General features: G+C 36.8%; 1 protein-coding gene across 3 annotated transcripts in view; it reads right to left on the reverse strand.

The window, feature by feature from the left end:
* Positions 1-2088: 2088 nt before the first annotated feature.
* PDCD6IP (programmed cell death 6 interacting protein) overlaps positions 2089-15488 on the reverse strand; it is a 34817-nt gene continuing 21417 nt past the window's right edge. For 2 of the 3 annotated variants that reach the window (XM_075143118.1, XM_075143117.1), the window contains exons 9-18: positions 14850-14973; positions 13954-14131; positions 13444-13555; positions 12467-12636; positions 11450-11698; positions 9938-10072; positions 8921-9015; positions 6075-6207; positions 5479-5699; positions 2089-4692 (exon numbers count right to left, since the gene is read on the reverse strand). In XM_075143118.1, coding sequence (XP_074999219.1) covers positions 4524-4692; positions 5479-5699; positions 6075-6207; positions 8921-9015; positions 9938-10072; positions 11450-11698; positions 12467-12636; positions 13444-13555; positions 13954-14131; positions 14850-14973 — 1586 coding nt within the window. In that variant the 3' untranslated portion in view covers positions 2089-4523. Of the gene's footprint in view, positions 4693-5478; positions 5700-6034; positions 6208-8920; positions 9016-9937; positions 10073-11449; positions 11699-12466; positions 12637-13443; positions 13556-13953; positions 14132-14849; positions 14974-15488 lie in introns of those variants that run through there. The other variant, XM_075143119.1, reaches the window with a different exon arrangement.

The following is a 15488-nucleotide window of genomic DNA, read 5'->3' on the forward strand; positions in this document are numbered from 1 at the left end:
GCCAGACACCGCGCTTGGCTGGCAAAGGCACTGCTTGGAAGGTAGCCACCTTCACACCAGGCTCCAGCTGCTTGCCGGGACAGAGAATGGCACCCCAGTGCCCAGGAGTGCTTTAACTTAAAAGCGTAAATGCAGCCAGACAGAATCTGAGTGGATTTAAGGCAAAAGAGCTGAAGGAACCGATAGCAGCAATTTGTGATGAAGACTTGGTGCTGATTTTTGTGAAGTCATCTCTTCTTTTTCATGCTTGATACTAGAAAGTTTTTCCTGACAACCTAGTTAATAAGATTGGTGGCCAGTTTCTCCCAAGGATTTAGAAACATCACTCCATTTTATTTAAAAAAAAAAAAAAAAAGAGAAATATAACAACTGAGATACAGTTGTTACCATCAGGGACTATTACATTCAATTAGGGGAATTAGATGCAAGACTAAAGTCATTATTCGGGATTAACAGTAACTGTATGCTTGCCAGTAAAAGTTACTATAGTTCCAAATTTAAGTCCAAACCAGAAAAATCTCAACCCGAGTATAAAGTTTTTGGCTATTTGTCAGAACATAAAAGCATCAGGGAAAGTACTTAGAACAGTTAAAAAACAAAATAGTCAAATTTTTTTTTTTTAATCTAGCAGTATTTAACTATCAAGACAAACAGGATGTCAACTTTTTTAAAGTAATAAACACTGACCATTTTAAATATAACTTTCAAAAGTCATAATAAATCTAAAAAGCTAGCAGGTGGCTAATGCTAGTCAAAAGTGACAACAAAAAAAAAAGCCCCAAATCCTCCCCATAAACAATACCAAAAAAAGCATTTTTGAGTGCTGCTCTGCTGTAATAGCTCATCTTTTCAAGAGCTAGAACTGTCAAAATAGTTTCTTTTAAACTAAACATAGTGAAGTCTTGAAAATTCAGGTAGCTTCATCCAATAGTATACAACCAAAACCTAAGACCACAATCACTCAGCTTAGTCTATTTTAATGTTGTCAGGATAAATAAGTGCCAGAAAACAGGTTCTGAGATGCAAGTCACTTCAGAACCGAACACATTTTAGTAACAAACAAGCACATCTCTCAGCTAACGCAAAGAAAAAGTTTGCTTTCCAAAGAATTTTCTTGCCGTTTTCAGCTACCTGGCAACAGGTGATGTTGTTTCACAACATCAAGGTCCAAATACTGCCTCAAGGTACTGTGAAATAGCAAAGGACTACATTCAGTGTAATTCAGACTAGACCCCACAGATCAGCCGTAAAAGCACTCAAAATAATCCTATATCCTATTCGGCACAATAGTAAAAGAACCATCATTAGCTGGCAATGTCAAATTAGCAGTCAGGAAAGATGACACTTCTTCATATGGACTGAAGCCACATAAAAAAGGAAAAAAAAAAAATTGATGAAAGACCTACCAGCCCTGCAATAGTTTGGTATTTCACTGATGATCGTAATTAGTTTGCTTCATAAGACTTACTTTTCTCATTAACTGCATTGAAAGCTTTTATGCACGGCAAAATAAATGCTTGACTTCGAGGTCTCCAAAAGGACATGATTGTAAACTTTTGTCTCCACATAGCAATTGCAATAAGCATGGTATTATATGGTCTTTTTCTTAAAAAAAAAAAATTAAAACAAACAAAAAAATCTACTTCTTGGAGTGCCCATGGGGGCCATTTATCTGCTGGGAAAAGTTAACTGCCCTTACAAGCCTTTAATCGCTTTGCCCGGCATACCCATGCTGCTGCGAGTCATATGAAACCCAGCCTAACGTGAGTTCATGAAAACAAACTTTGAATAGAAGTTTTGGAAGGCAGAAGGACCTTACCATTTCCTCCTCGTATAATCAAAAGGAAATACACTCCATCAGCTTTGGAAATAAACACAACTACCAGGATTTAAACAGGGCTATTATTACAGAGCAGCAGCTGTACCATAAAGCACCTGCATATACACAGGCTAACACTTCACATGGTAGCCGATATGCTGAGTGCCTTCACCACAGCACAAGCTTACGTGGGGGTCCATAACTTATTTCCATCCTTTGCAAGGTAACACTTGTCTGAAGCCAAAGGACTCAAGAGAAAAGCCATGAAATCAGGTTTTCTAACTGATTTTTTTTAATAAACTATAGAAGGAACAAGATAACATTTCAACCAAAGTCATGACACCTGCATGCTTAAAAGCAGATACATACACATCTCTGGATTTTTCTGTTCTCTTTAGGAAGGGGGGGGGGGAAAGGGGGAGAAAAAACAGTCATGTGAAAGCTGAACGTAATGCATAGATTTCTATACGTATTTAAATAATAGCAGACTAAAGCAAGCAGTAACACAACTGGAAAAAATGTTTAACAGTGATTCCAGATCTAAGAAATTTTAAAAAGGAAATTTCAGTTCTAGGAATCTTTATGCTGAACGAGTTACATTTTTATACAGCATTAAAATAAGGTTTATAGATTGAGGCACTAGAAACAGACTTACTTACACAATAGCTCAAATGCATCTAATGTGCAAACTGAAAAATCTACAGGCCATAGTGTACTAGAAATTTAGAACTTAAAAGGTTGCATTAGACTTGCACTTGCTCACATTGACACAGTGAAATTAGTGGAAAACTACTGTTTTTCCAGTTAGAGTAAAATCAGGTTCTGATTGTTGGTTCCAAACAGTTATCTTCCTCTCATTGTCTTCGCTTGCCTTTTACCTGTTATTATCAGGGGAAAAAATTGGAGAGGTTTCCCATTCAGCAATGTCTATAAAGAAATGCAAAGCACCTGTCCTTGTGCACGGTTGTATCTACAGTGCTGTATTCCCTTACTTCAACCTGTTCTCCCACATCACTGAGCTTCTACAGGGTTAATAAATTTGTTTAGACTTCAATACTCATGTTCTAGGATGGATGCTTATTTTTACTTTTTGATCCTCATTTTCTATGGGGGTCAGGGAGTATTAGGGACAAGTAGTCTTCACAATGTAATTGGCATGATCACGTAGCAAGAAGAACTTGAGACAGAAAGAAAGGAGCTCATATGGATATGTATGCTGCTTTCTTTATGAGGAAGAGTATTCAAGATCCAGTGAAGTTTCCACCCAGATGCTACAATAACTGGCACCCTCGAAACCCCTACATTAAAATATACCTCGATATTTTAATCAGGCACTTAAATAGAAAAACAAAGCAGTAACATTTAACATAGGTATTGTGATAGCTATTCTGTAAGGCCAGAACATCTTGTATGAAGCACTCAGGAAATTAACTGTCCCACAGAACCAACTAACTCATGTCAAGGGCTGGACTTGAGGAATGGAGAGCCCCACACTAGACAAGCATGTTTAAAAAAAAAAGGAAAAAAGACTGAAAGATGGTTAGCAAATATTTGGTAGAAGCCATTAACCACAAACTTATATTCTTCACTATCTAATGCAAAATGTAGTGCAAGGTTATTAATCCCTTGAGAAGATGGATTCAGAAGTAAACATTCAATGTGCTTTAATTTACAAGGTAGTATTTTTTTTTCCCCCACAAAAAAAAGTTTCTTGACTGATAACAAGCTCCCTGAGGGAATACATTAATTTTTTCAAGGGAAAAAAAGCAATCATTTAAAAACATAATCTGAAAAGCTCCAACAATCAATAGTTGCCCTATTTTGAGCCATAACACTTCTGATCAACACTTCTTTGGAAAACGTGGGTTAGACCAACCAGTCGCTGGTCCTGTAAGAGGGACCCTGATCTCCCTTCTTTTAAGTAGTATTCTGGAGATGAGAGTAACCATTCTTTTAAAATGACAGTGAACATATTTTAGTCCAATACACTTCAAAGTTATAGGAAAATTCTACCTGCAAGACTTAATCTACCAAGATTTAAACGGTTAATTACAGATTCTGTCACAAAAATACAGAATCAAGGAAAAGAGGTGGAAGTTCAGTTGTAAGGCTAAACACTTGAGAAGTTATCTTTATGTTATGCAAGTCAAGGGACAAATGAAAGAATCTACAGACACACAAAACACATTTTTACAGCAATGAGAATGCCAGGTGTTTAAACCATTCTTAAGTAATTTATTTTTTTTACTGATGATTTACAATACCTTGATTATTAGACAAAATAGCGTATTTTAACTAAACTCAATAAAATACAAACCAATAGAGTATAGAAGGAAATAGTTCCGTAGAATATATCACACCCAGTGCACGCACTGCTTCGTTTTTCTCATCTGAACCCATTTGTTACTTATAGGATTTTTGCAAAGAAATATTTTGGTCTAGCCAACAAGTAGTATACAGTTTCAGACCACTGAATTAGGTTCTAATTCTGGCATTAGTCTACAGTCTAAACCACTGCAGCAGACCTTTCAAAGTGTTTAGTGTAATCAAAAACTGATCTAGACATTTTTGAGCAGTTAACAATAAACAGGAGTTATAGACTGCATACAGTTCAGTATGGTACATTAACTGAAGCTAAAAGTTTTAGTATGCTTATTGCCAATTTCTCCCAAATTTTCACAAGCAGAACTTCTCTGCAGATGCATTATTGCTGAGGGTAATAAGGCTGTTGAGGAAAGGGGTATCCAGGTTGTTGAGGTGCTGGATATGGTGCTTGTCCAGGGTTTTGATACACAGGTGAGGGTGCATATGGCAGATTATACTGACCATACATGTATGGATTATAGCCCATTGGCATTGGCATCTGGCAATACCTGTGTGGAGGGGGGGGAAAAAAAGCATACTTTAGTTGTAAAACACTGATGATGTTAATTTGCAAATAACAACTCATTAATAGATACAAAAAGACATGCAATCACCACAAATGCTTTCCTTTCATTTTCCTTTTTGTGCTGCAGGAAGTGTGGTAACTTTCACGGATCAAACGTGAAAAAAATTACAATGCATAGAACAGAAATGCAGACAGAAGGTGGAGTAAAGGCAACTTGCTGGAACTAGAACTGATCTAAATTGATTCTCTTATGTTTAAAATCATTGTACATAGTTTAACATTTGCTGACCCTGCTACTGAAGGAGAGAGCAGCTGCCTTCAATTCCTCGTGATCACTCCAGAAAGATGGAAAAAAGCATCACGCTAGAAAAAAGAAATCACGCTGCACAACCGGAATTTTTTCTGTATTTTTCATCATCTTTAGCAAGATACCAAGATTTGAAAAATGAGATATGCCAAAACTTTTGAGAAACCAACGGGTTATGCAAGGGCTGGCAATAGTCCACAAACCACAGTTAAGGAACTGCAGTCCTATCTCCCTTCTCCTTTAAAAAAGCCTAACTACAAAAGCCTAAAATGAATCCCCCACAAATGGTACCAGCAAATGATTCCAACAAGAATTACATGATTAAAAAAAAAAAATCATCTTGCCTCAAACACTAAACACATCTTCAATTATAACAACCGATATAAAAATGTCACATGCAACAAACAAGTGCTTTTAGGTAATGGGATAACAAAGAACTGCTTAAGTATTCCCATAGCTTACCCTGGGTAACCTGGGTAAGTTGGGTAAGGAGGTCCCTGTGCCTGTGAAGGTGTAGTGCTTGCTGCAGGTGCACTGGCTGCTGGAGTTGGAGTAGGAGTAGGAGCAGGAGCAGGAGCAGCAGGAGCTGCAGCTGTTCCAGAGGGTGCTGACGCAGAAGAGGAACTGCTTGCTGCAGAAATCACTGGTGGTGGTGGCCGTGCTGGTGGCTGTGGTTTAGTCCCCTAACAAGAGAAAGTGAATTAAGCTGGAGTTTCTTTCTGGAAGTCTTGGAATCAAAAGCTGTGGTTAGATGATTGGTTGATTTTTATTTTTATCTTCATTTTAGACGGACATTCTATATTTACTCTATACAGATAATAATGTGAAGCATTTAAAAAGCAGTAAGATTTCCATTTCAAATCTATAAATTATGAACACCAATAGTACATAATATACCCCTCTGCAAAGTCTTTAGACTTTGCCCTCTCTTTCACTTCAACACATTTCCAAATACACCAATACATTAAGGAGTGATATACACAAATTACAGATCAGCTTGGAGTTCCAAAGTATGGACCTTCTATTTTCAACCCACTGATTCCATAGCATATATTTACCACCATGGTTCTGGGTGCTGGAGTAGGAGTTGACGATGCAGCAGGCTTAGTTCCTCCAGCTGATGTGGTCTGATATGTAGGCAGAGGAATAGAGGGAGCACTGGGTTCCCTAGCAATGCTTTGCTGCAAATCTCTATTAAAAACAAACAAGCAAACATACAGCTTAGTTTAAGAATCATTTGTTATACACTTCAGCAAGCTAAGCTCAAAAGATGCCACGGAGTAAATCTAGTATTTAAAGCATAACCATTGAGGTAGCTCAAACTAAATTTGGAGTCCAAATCACTTCCACAGAAACAATCCTCTAGCCAATCCTCCAATTAACTGTTACATTTATTTTCTAATAATTTCTTTATGTTCCAACTCAATAGTGGGTATAGATCACTGAATTAGCCAAAAGCTTTGGGATCAGAAATTATAGAATAGTCAGAACATTCAGCAACTTGGAAGCTTTCCTGAGAACCTAAGGAAACATCAAGGCTATGGAAAAGGACAAAAGAAAATTTCAGTAATTTTGACTGTAAAGAGATACTCAAATACAGAAGAAAAGCAATGTCATATTGCTTGTAGATTGCCCTAAATTAAATAATATTGCATGCAAATACCACACATCTAACAGAACTGTTAAAAAAAAAAAGAAGAGTCCGCTAGATAGGCTGCAATATCATTTATATCAGGGTAAGCGTAACTATCAAAAAAACCCTAGCAAAAATCTGAATGGCTCAGCACATGAACTTTAAAGTTCTCTATTCTGTTACCTCTACTGTTGGAATGACTCTTGGTAAGATATTTTGGTAAGATACAAGGAGGCTTTGGTGCCATGTTATACTACAAGCTGCCATTAAACAGCATAATTTTACAGTCAGCTTGTCATGAAAACTCCAAGAATGCAGTTCTAAGTTATATTCAGAGGAATGTAGTGCATTTCTCAATGCAAAGACTCAATATTTGAGATTGGGCAGATTCTTCAGAGAGACTTTAGGAAGCATTTAAAATTTCAGACAAGTTTGCGTAAAAACAATAGGTGAGCAACATGTAACAGCTAGAACTTGATAGCTGGCATTCTGAAACAGAAGACAGGGGAGACTGATAAAAGTATACAGTCTAGTTAGCAACAAACTACAGGCTCTTATTACATAGCATGCAAAGATGAGCTCCAAAGAAGGAGAACAAAACTGGCAACTTTTGTCGAAACGTGGTAGAAAAAACAAGACTGGGAACAAAAACTCCAAGAAAACTATAAAAAGGAATGATGGATAAAAAGCTGGAAATACTGTTTTGATGCCCTGTTACATATGCATATGTATATCTCAAACTGTTTGTTGCAGATAGTGGAGTAAGTATTCAACATTGTATTATACTGAAACTAACAAAACCAAAACTTAACATCTTAGAAGATGACATAAGGGATGGAAGTTACAATTTTCTTCTTAAAATTACGCTGCAAAGACCAATGGCTTACAGAACATTGGTACCATTCAGAGTGAAGTATATTTTGACCACAAAGTGACCAAACACATTAAATGTGAAGCTTAAAAACACTATTAAAACTGATCCTCCAATGGGCAATCATCACGTGGGGGGGGGGGGGAGGGGCGAAGTAGCTCTAGTTCTAAATGAGAAACCATCTAAATAAATTTATTTTCACTAAGTGAAAGATGCAGTCCCCAGTCTATTTTTATTGCAGGTAGGGGCGGGAGCAGGGGGGAGGGGCAAAACACACATTTTGTTCACCCAAATCTGATCATTGCCCGTAACATTGCCAGTGAACAGTTAACACATGAGGCAGTAGAAAGTTATCATGGCAAGATTCAGCTGAATGTTGTATCAACGCTAAACCTACAGCTTTAACACTGAACATTAACATATTAGAGATGTGAGGTGTTCAGACCTAAGCCTTGGTTAGTCAGCCTATAGCTTCCAAATTGCATGAACATAGCAAGTGGAAGAGAGGTAGAAGGGGTTGCATAGAGTTACTAAGAATTCATTTACAAGCACAATGCCCAACTGAAAAAGAACAGTTCTACAAAGGATGAAGTTAGGGAAGGTAAAATTTGAGGGCTGAGCATCCCATTCACAACATGGTACGTGCACAGAACAACTGCAGTTTCACCAGCTGAAACTTTAGTAACAACCAGCCCTTTTTATAAAAGGCTACGTGCTTTGCTAAAGAATATGTATTAGAAGGCAAGTCTTTTCAGTTATGCTTTCCTCTTAAAAATCACAGCTGAAGCATACTATACTAGCCTGATCACACGTGGGGGACAACGGCAACATCAGACACTTTCCTTTACATAAAGGACAAAATCTACTTCTCTCCCCAGCAGCGTAGGCAACCCACATATCTAAACAATGACAAAATATCAGACTAGATCAGACTATGGAGCAGAGGTGGAATACCAACATTTTTCCCCCCACCACATTGGGCACAAGGAAGGCCATCATATGCTAAAGCATTTATCTAATTTCTCAAACCGAAATGACAGCAGAACCAAGATGCAGAAATCAGAAGTTCAAAGAAAAGAATAAGATAAAATGATTAACAGACACATGCCAAAAAGAACTGAGAGTGAAATCATGATAAGATGAAACAGATTCATGCTGAACTATACAGAAGAGCAGCAGAGCAGACTTCAAAGTAGATTTTTGTATTTATTTCTCCTATGACTTTCCTGTTTTTTTCAGGGGAGGGTAGAGTGGAGTTTGCACTAATACAAAGAAGAGGTGATAGTCTTAACATACCTATTCTCCCTTTCTCAGTTCATCAAGTACCATAATAAACACGTCCCCAAAGATTAATTTCTGATAAATTTCTACAACGCTTAAACAAAATATTGAAATCTTACTTGAGCAGTTCATCTCTTTCAGTCTTGCGAGCAAAGACAATGTCACTGCATTTGTTTTGGAATTTCAGCAGGATTTCTGTCAGCTCATTGTAAAACTAGCAAAGAAAAAAAAATATGCTCAATCAATACTTTCAGACTCCACGCTAGCACATTTCTACATATTGATCCAGTTATAGGCATTATATTATTACAGTACCCAGAACCTGCCACTCCCTAAAGTTTGCTAGTGCATTTTATTCTGCTTTTCAAAAACAAGTATTAGCCAGCTGTTGTCCATCCCTGTAATATCATACAATTTTTTTTTTTTCATACATATACGTGTGTGTGTAAATATAAGAATAGTTTAAGACAACTAGGAAATGTATTAAAACCAGAAAAACACTAGATCACTTCTGGTGATTAACTATTTAAAGTTGTTTGGGGTTTTTAGGGGTTTGCTTTTTTTTTTTTTTTGCCTTCAGACAGTTCCATGCATTTCATTTATATAGACATTTCAGAGTTTTATTTTCTTTCTTCCTCTAGTGAGCTATCAATAAACCAGCAAAAAGTACTTAATACAGAAGCAGTAAGACTCCTTCCAGAAGCCCAGATCAAAAAACGCAAGCTAAATAAAGCCCTCCTCATCTCTCCTCATGTATGCAGTAGCAGTATATAAAACACAAATTTGATTAGGTGGTTAAACACCATGAAGAACAGATGAAAGAATTCTTCAGATAAAATGGCTCATCTGGGTACTTCAGCATCATTACTCAGCTGTAATTAACACCTTTCCCTATTTTAATATAAAGCAATGCTCAGAAAAGCTTACTTCTCAGATAGGAACAAAGCAGCATTTCACAGCGGTCTAAACAATCAAAATTCAAGCAATTTTCTGTCCTCACTTCAGTAGTAAAATCCTCAAAAATGTACCTCTCATCTAGCATGTCTGCAAAGTTTATTAGGATTTTTGATTCATGTCTCATTGTGCAAATAATAAAAGAAAAAAATGTTCTTCCAGTCCCTTAAGCGTTACCATACCTTTGTGCCTTCTTTTAAATTGGCTACAAGTTCCACGAAGTTGTCATTTGCTACAGCTAAGTTCTTCAAAACTTCTTCTCTTAAATTAGATTCATTGTTTGATTGTTTCATCTTTGAAAAATCCTGATGTGCATTCTTAAAAGAAGGGAAAGAAATAAGCAGTGAGAATAATGAAACCTAGTTCCATGTAACATACCGTATCTTTTGCGTTTTTTCCTCTTACTCATTGCTTCTACGGCCTTTTCCCAATACCTGCCTTTCCTCACCTTCCAGCCACACACTGTACTGCCCAATACTTGCTATCTGCCAAGTGCAGTGGCTGTTTCAGAACTATACATATATTAACTCACTGGCAGTAGGTATCAGCTAATTATCTGTTCTGTTGTGGGCTGCCTTCAGCTAATTCTCAAGTTCATACTGCAGACTCTCTTTCAGAGGCTATACTAATTAGGCTCTCTCCTGTACTGCCCTCCATTGGTATTCATAAAATCATACTGAAAGTTAGTATTTTTAAGAAGTGCTACCTCAAATTTGATTGACATTGGCAAGCTATTAAAAGGACAGGGAAGTGGAAAACTGACAGAAGGATCACCTAGATCTCATTTCTTTTGTGAAAATAAACAAACAAGACTACTTCAGCTGCCAGAAGCAGCCAAACTTGCACTCCAGGACATTCAAACATCAAAGTAATATCCACCAAGATTTTGAAAGTATCTGAAAATAAAATTAAAGTTAAAAAATATCTGAACATAAAATCCTTGATAAACATGGGCCATACGGTCATTTAGACACAACTTTTTCCCTTTTGGAGAAGTCTCCTATTCTCGCAGATGCAAGTTGCAGTCAGAAGTTGCAAGTAATCTTATGCACAAATAGGCCTCATCATTACTCAAGCCACTATTGTCACTTGTCCAAGCACTAAGGCTTCCTCTTTTGCCAGATGTTTCAGGTACCCGTCTCTAGTGTTACTAACAAGTTAAGGCTGAATTGATAAATCAAATTTGGGAAAGTCTCATTAATTTTTACTTTGATACATGCTGGAGGTGAAGCACATTGTAAATAGCAATTAGGAACAAACCAAAATGTACTTCAGAGACCCAAAATGTCTTCTAGTAGACAGTAAGGACACGTCTCCTGTTATCCCAGAAAGAAGTATTAAGATGGGATGAGGGGAAAAACCAAAACAAAACCAAAAACTTCTTAACACACCAGTTAAGCCTCTTTCAAGGGCAAAGCCATCTGCAGAATTGGGCCAAGAAAAGGTCCAAGAGAATTTATACTGGAGCTCTGGGAGAGTCTGCTAAAAGTTCACATTTCTTTCCAGTGAACACAAAAAACCCCCCACTCCTGTATTCTTCAGTGATCAAAGGACTAAAGGAGTATCAAGTGGCCTATGACTGAGTAACAAGCAAAACAGAGTAGAAAGCAAAGTGAGATTTCTAAAGCACTGGAGAGAGAGAGGAATCATTGCTCCTTAGTTTAAGAGGAAGGAAGACATATAAGGTGTTGTACCTGAATGTTTTTGAGAAGTTCTTCCTGCTTTTTTAGGGAGTCTTGCACTTTCTGTGTGTAACTTCCGTAAATTCTGTCCAACTCAGCCACAGAGATAGCCTCCTCATTTATAGCACCATCCTGCGCAAGTGCAGTCAGGAATTTGCTTGTCATGTCAAAATTTACAGATTTCAGGTCATTTTCCAGTTGTTCTCTCTCCTTCTTAACTTCATCCAGATTGGCCAGCAAAGTTCTTAAGACATTAACAACCTAGGCAATAAAAATTGTCAGAAGTTAGCATGTTTAGAGGAATTATTGCAGAAGTATACTCTATTACTTGTTTCCATCTTGCACTCCTCACTGACGTTGGCAGAACTACTGCATGAATATTTGTTTATTAATGTGTTTAAGACGACAAACCAGGACAGAATGCAATGAAACAAAGATCTTCAAGCATTTCTCAAGCTATACTCGCCTCTAAATATTTGCTTCCACTAATAACACTGAAATACTACAAAGATTTTTAAATCTTTTTTTTTTTTAACTGATCAGATACCTTCTAATAGGTTATTCTAAAAATGGCAGTCAAAAATACTGACTTCAAATCACTCCTACGAGAAAAATAATCATACTGCTGTAGATAAGCCATGACTTTCTTGGAAAGCAAGTTGGTGTAACTGCCTAATACTTTAAAATACTGGGCCACATCTTTTACATTGCCTAATTGCTCTAAGAACCTGAGCACCACAGCCCACCACCCTACATAACAAAAATATTGATCAAGGATTGCTCCTTTTATAATAGTCAACCAGTCTCACTGTCCATGGCAATTGAACTTGCTTACACCAAGTGTAACAAAATATACTCGAGCAGATTTTAAACAAAAAGACAACTTCTTTTCCAAACTTAGTTACCTCCTGTATCAATTGTGACAAACAAGAGCAGCTAAGGATCAGCTTCCACACCAATTCATGTAAGTTTACTTTGTTAGACGAATAGCACTTTTATTCAAAATAGAGACAAATTTCAACGCTTTACCTCACTTCCTTGTAATGTTTTTGCTGGGTTGGCAGAAGGAATGGCTGCGTTAAGTTCTGACTCTGGCTTACACAGGAGTGCAATCGTATCCCGGTGAGACTGATAGCGCTCTTTAACTTGGCCATCTGCTTGCACAGCTTTATTCAAAATATTATGGTAATTGGCTCCCTCTGGTGGTGGGAGGAAAAAAAAGGGTGTTTATATCATTTCAAAACTTGTTTTATCCAAGTCTTGCATCAGAGCAGTTTACATGCTTTTCAGCAAGTCTTCATACATTTTTATCAGCCTGCACATTATGAAGTTATTAAGACTTATAAATAAAACTTAGGCTCCTAAGTTATGTTTTAAATAATGCATAAACTAGGCATTTATATTAATTCTCCAGAGAAACATAAAAAGCATATGAATGAACACTGGTTTGAGCTACTCCCCAGATTTAAACCCCTGTAACTTTGTCAAACTAAGGCAATGGTATCAGTCCCTTGTTAGTTTCAAAACAATACATATTAAGCACACAGAAAACAGGCTATAGTGATGGCCCTAAGTAGTTTGACTAACTGCTGGGGAAAAAACAACAAAACAAAACACCAAATCAAAGAGGAAAGAACACCTTGATGGGAAATACAAAAAAAGATGCTAATATACAAACAAAAATACACTAAAGTACTTAAGAGGTAATTGCAACCAGATTTTTAGGAGGGCAGCCATTCTTCATTACATATGCTTTCCGAAACTTTAGCATGCATGTGCCCTCCAGGGGTGCAAAAGCAGCAGCAAATTCTCTGCTATCACATCATCTCTCAACTCCAAATAATGGTGCAGATTGCAATAAGGATATTTTGGCATAATCTCTCCTAAACTGAAATTTGTATCTTTAAAGATAATATCAGAGCATTAAAACCTACTTTAATTTACCCAATAAGAACGGACATTTTTAGAGCATTCCCAGAATCCAAAACACGAAACATGAACTTTACCTGCCCTTAAAGGCTTATAGAGTTCGTTGGATGGTGTTCTCTGCCAGCGTTCTTTGAATTTTGTTCGCAGGTCATTATCTGTAGTTTCTTCTTCCTCTAATAATCTTAGTGACTACAGAGTAAAATGTTACATGCATTATAAGCCATTCTAAACATGAAGTAGCTACAAAATACAGAGCTAGTGTAGAAAATACAAAGAATGCTTGCACATCTTTTATAAATATAATTTGGCAAATAAAAAACAGGCATGAAAGGCACAAATCACCCAAATTTCTTTAGAATGCTTTTTCCCCCCTCTAACAATCTTAAGATCAAAATACTTGTAAGGGAACATCCACACACGACAGAACAGTTTTTGTATGGACTAAACACTTAAATGGCATATTTTTAAAGTGCTATTAAAGTTACAAGCATTTTGGATAATCGTGCACTTTTCTATTGCCATTTAAAGAGAAAAAGTTCAGTGGTGGTGTTTAAGAATGTTTTAGGGTTAGTGGTTGCTGAGCTTACTTCATCTAAAATTTCTTTGTTCCTTTGTAGCAGTTCAGGCAGATCTTTGATCAGCTGATCAACAGTCTGAATTCCTCCCTGTTCAATCACAGACTTAGACTTGTTCAAAATAGACTGAGGAACAGTATCACCAGACACATCTTCGATAGCAGCAGGAAGATTGAGGGAAGCCAACACACTGAAAAAGTCAACATGTTAAATACCAACTTGTTTGTAGTATTAGATGGTTTTATCCTGTAAATAACACCGCTATCCAAAAAAACCAATCACACAGTCAGTTATAATGGAAACAGAGTATAACGCGCTCCTGAACAGAAATTTCAAACTGAAAACTCTAAACTTATTCCTAGTGTATATCTCACCAAAAATACGTTTCAAAGCTCTTAAAAAGCTAAACAAATCCTAGTCTTTTAGCACTTACAAAATATGGCAAACATTTTCAGTAGCAACTATCTGGTAGATAAAGAATCAATTGCCTTGAGTTACATTCCTATCTTTCAGCTTGATATATTCTTTTATCACTTATTTTAAAGAACAAAATTTTGGGGGAAAAAATATCATGTATTGAGTCACTGGTACAAGCAAGGTGACCGTTGGAATGTGAAAATCCTTCTAGATTAATGGTATTGGAACTTTTTCTGAGCAAGTGTCAGACTCCTAAAAAATGAGGAAAGATTGAAGAAAATTAAAGACTATTTGTTCTTAATATGCTTTCAGTCTTAACATCCGCAGAAAAGTAGTTCTCAATACCCCTGCTATGGCTTAAGTTTGCCAGCCTACCATACGGTAATAAAAAACCCTGCTGTAATCTGGATGTCTGCAGGCTGCAAGGCAACCAGTGTTTATAGGCTTTTCCGTAACTCCTCTTGAGAAATTTAACAAGAAGCCGTACTTACCCATTTGCCAGATTTGTGGCTTCTCTCATCTGGGCTATTAGCCTGTTTACTAGATCTGCCTTTCTCTGGTTATAAACACTCACAGACTGCTGAACTTGCAATGGAACCATCTTCTCAAACAGGTCTGCAATTAAAGTGGTATAAATTACTCAAATTGCACTGTGAAGGTAAAAGGACACAAACATCTTCACAACTCTTTCGTACAGGTTGTACTACAGAGACTGATCTAAACAGTTTAAGATACTCTCGCAAACTCCCCAAGTTGTCTTAAAAAAAAAAAATTCTATTTCTACAGGTCTTTAGATTAGATTTCAGTTTTTAAGACTGAAATTGAGTTAGAAATAATTTAAAGGCACTATATTTAAAACAATTGTAGGATTACAAATTAGATTTTCCTTAAGGCTTCATTTCTAATTTTGCTTCTTTAAAGGAAGAAAATGAGAAAGGGAAGAGAGGATCATTTTTCAGAACTCCCCTATACAGCCAACAATCCGAAACTTTTCAGCTTTATACAAAGTCAGCAACTATGTTAGTTAAGATTGTACAATTTGGTACCTTTCCCTTGTATTAGTGTTCCTTCTGAAATTAAAAAGGTTGGTTTAATATAGAATATACAGTTGCTGAGAAAAATCTGAGGAA

Source organism: Calonectris borealis, chromosome 2, assembly GCF_964195595.1.
Source record: "Calonectris borealis chromosome 2, bCalBor7.hap1.2, whole genome shotgun sequence".
In the NCBI taxonomy this organism is placed as follows: Eukaryota; Metazoa; Chordata; class Aves; order Procellariiformes; family Procellariidae; genus Calonectris; species Calonectris borealis.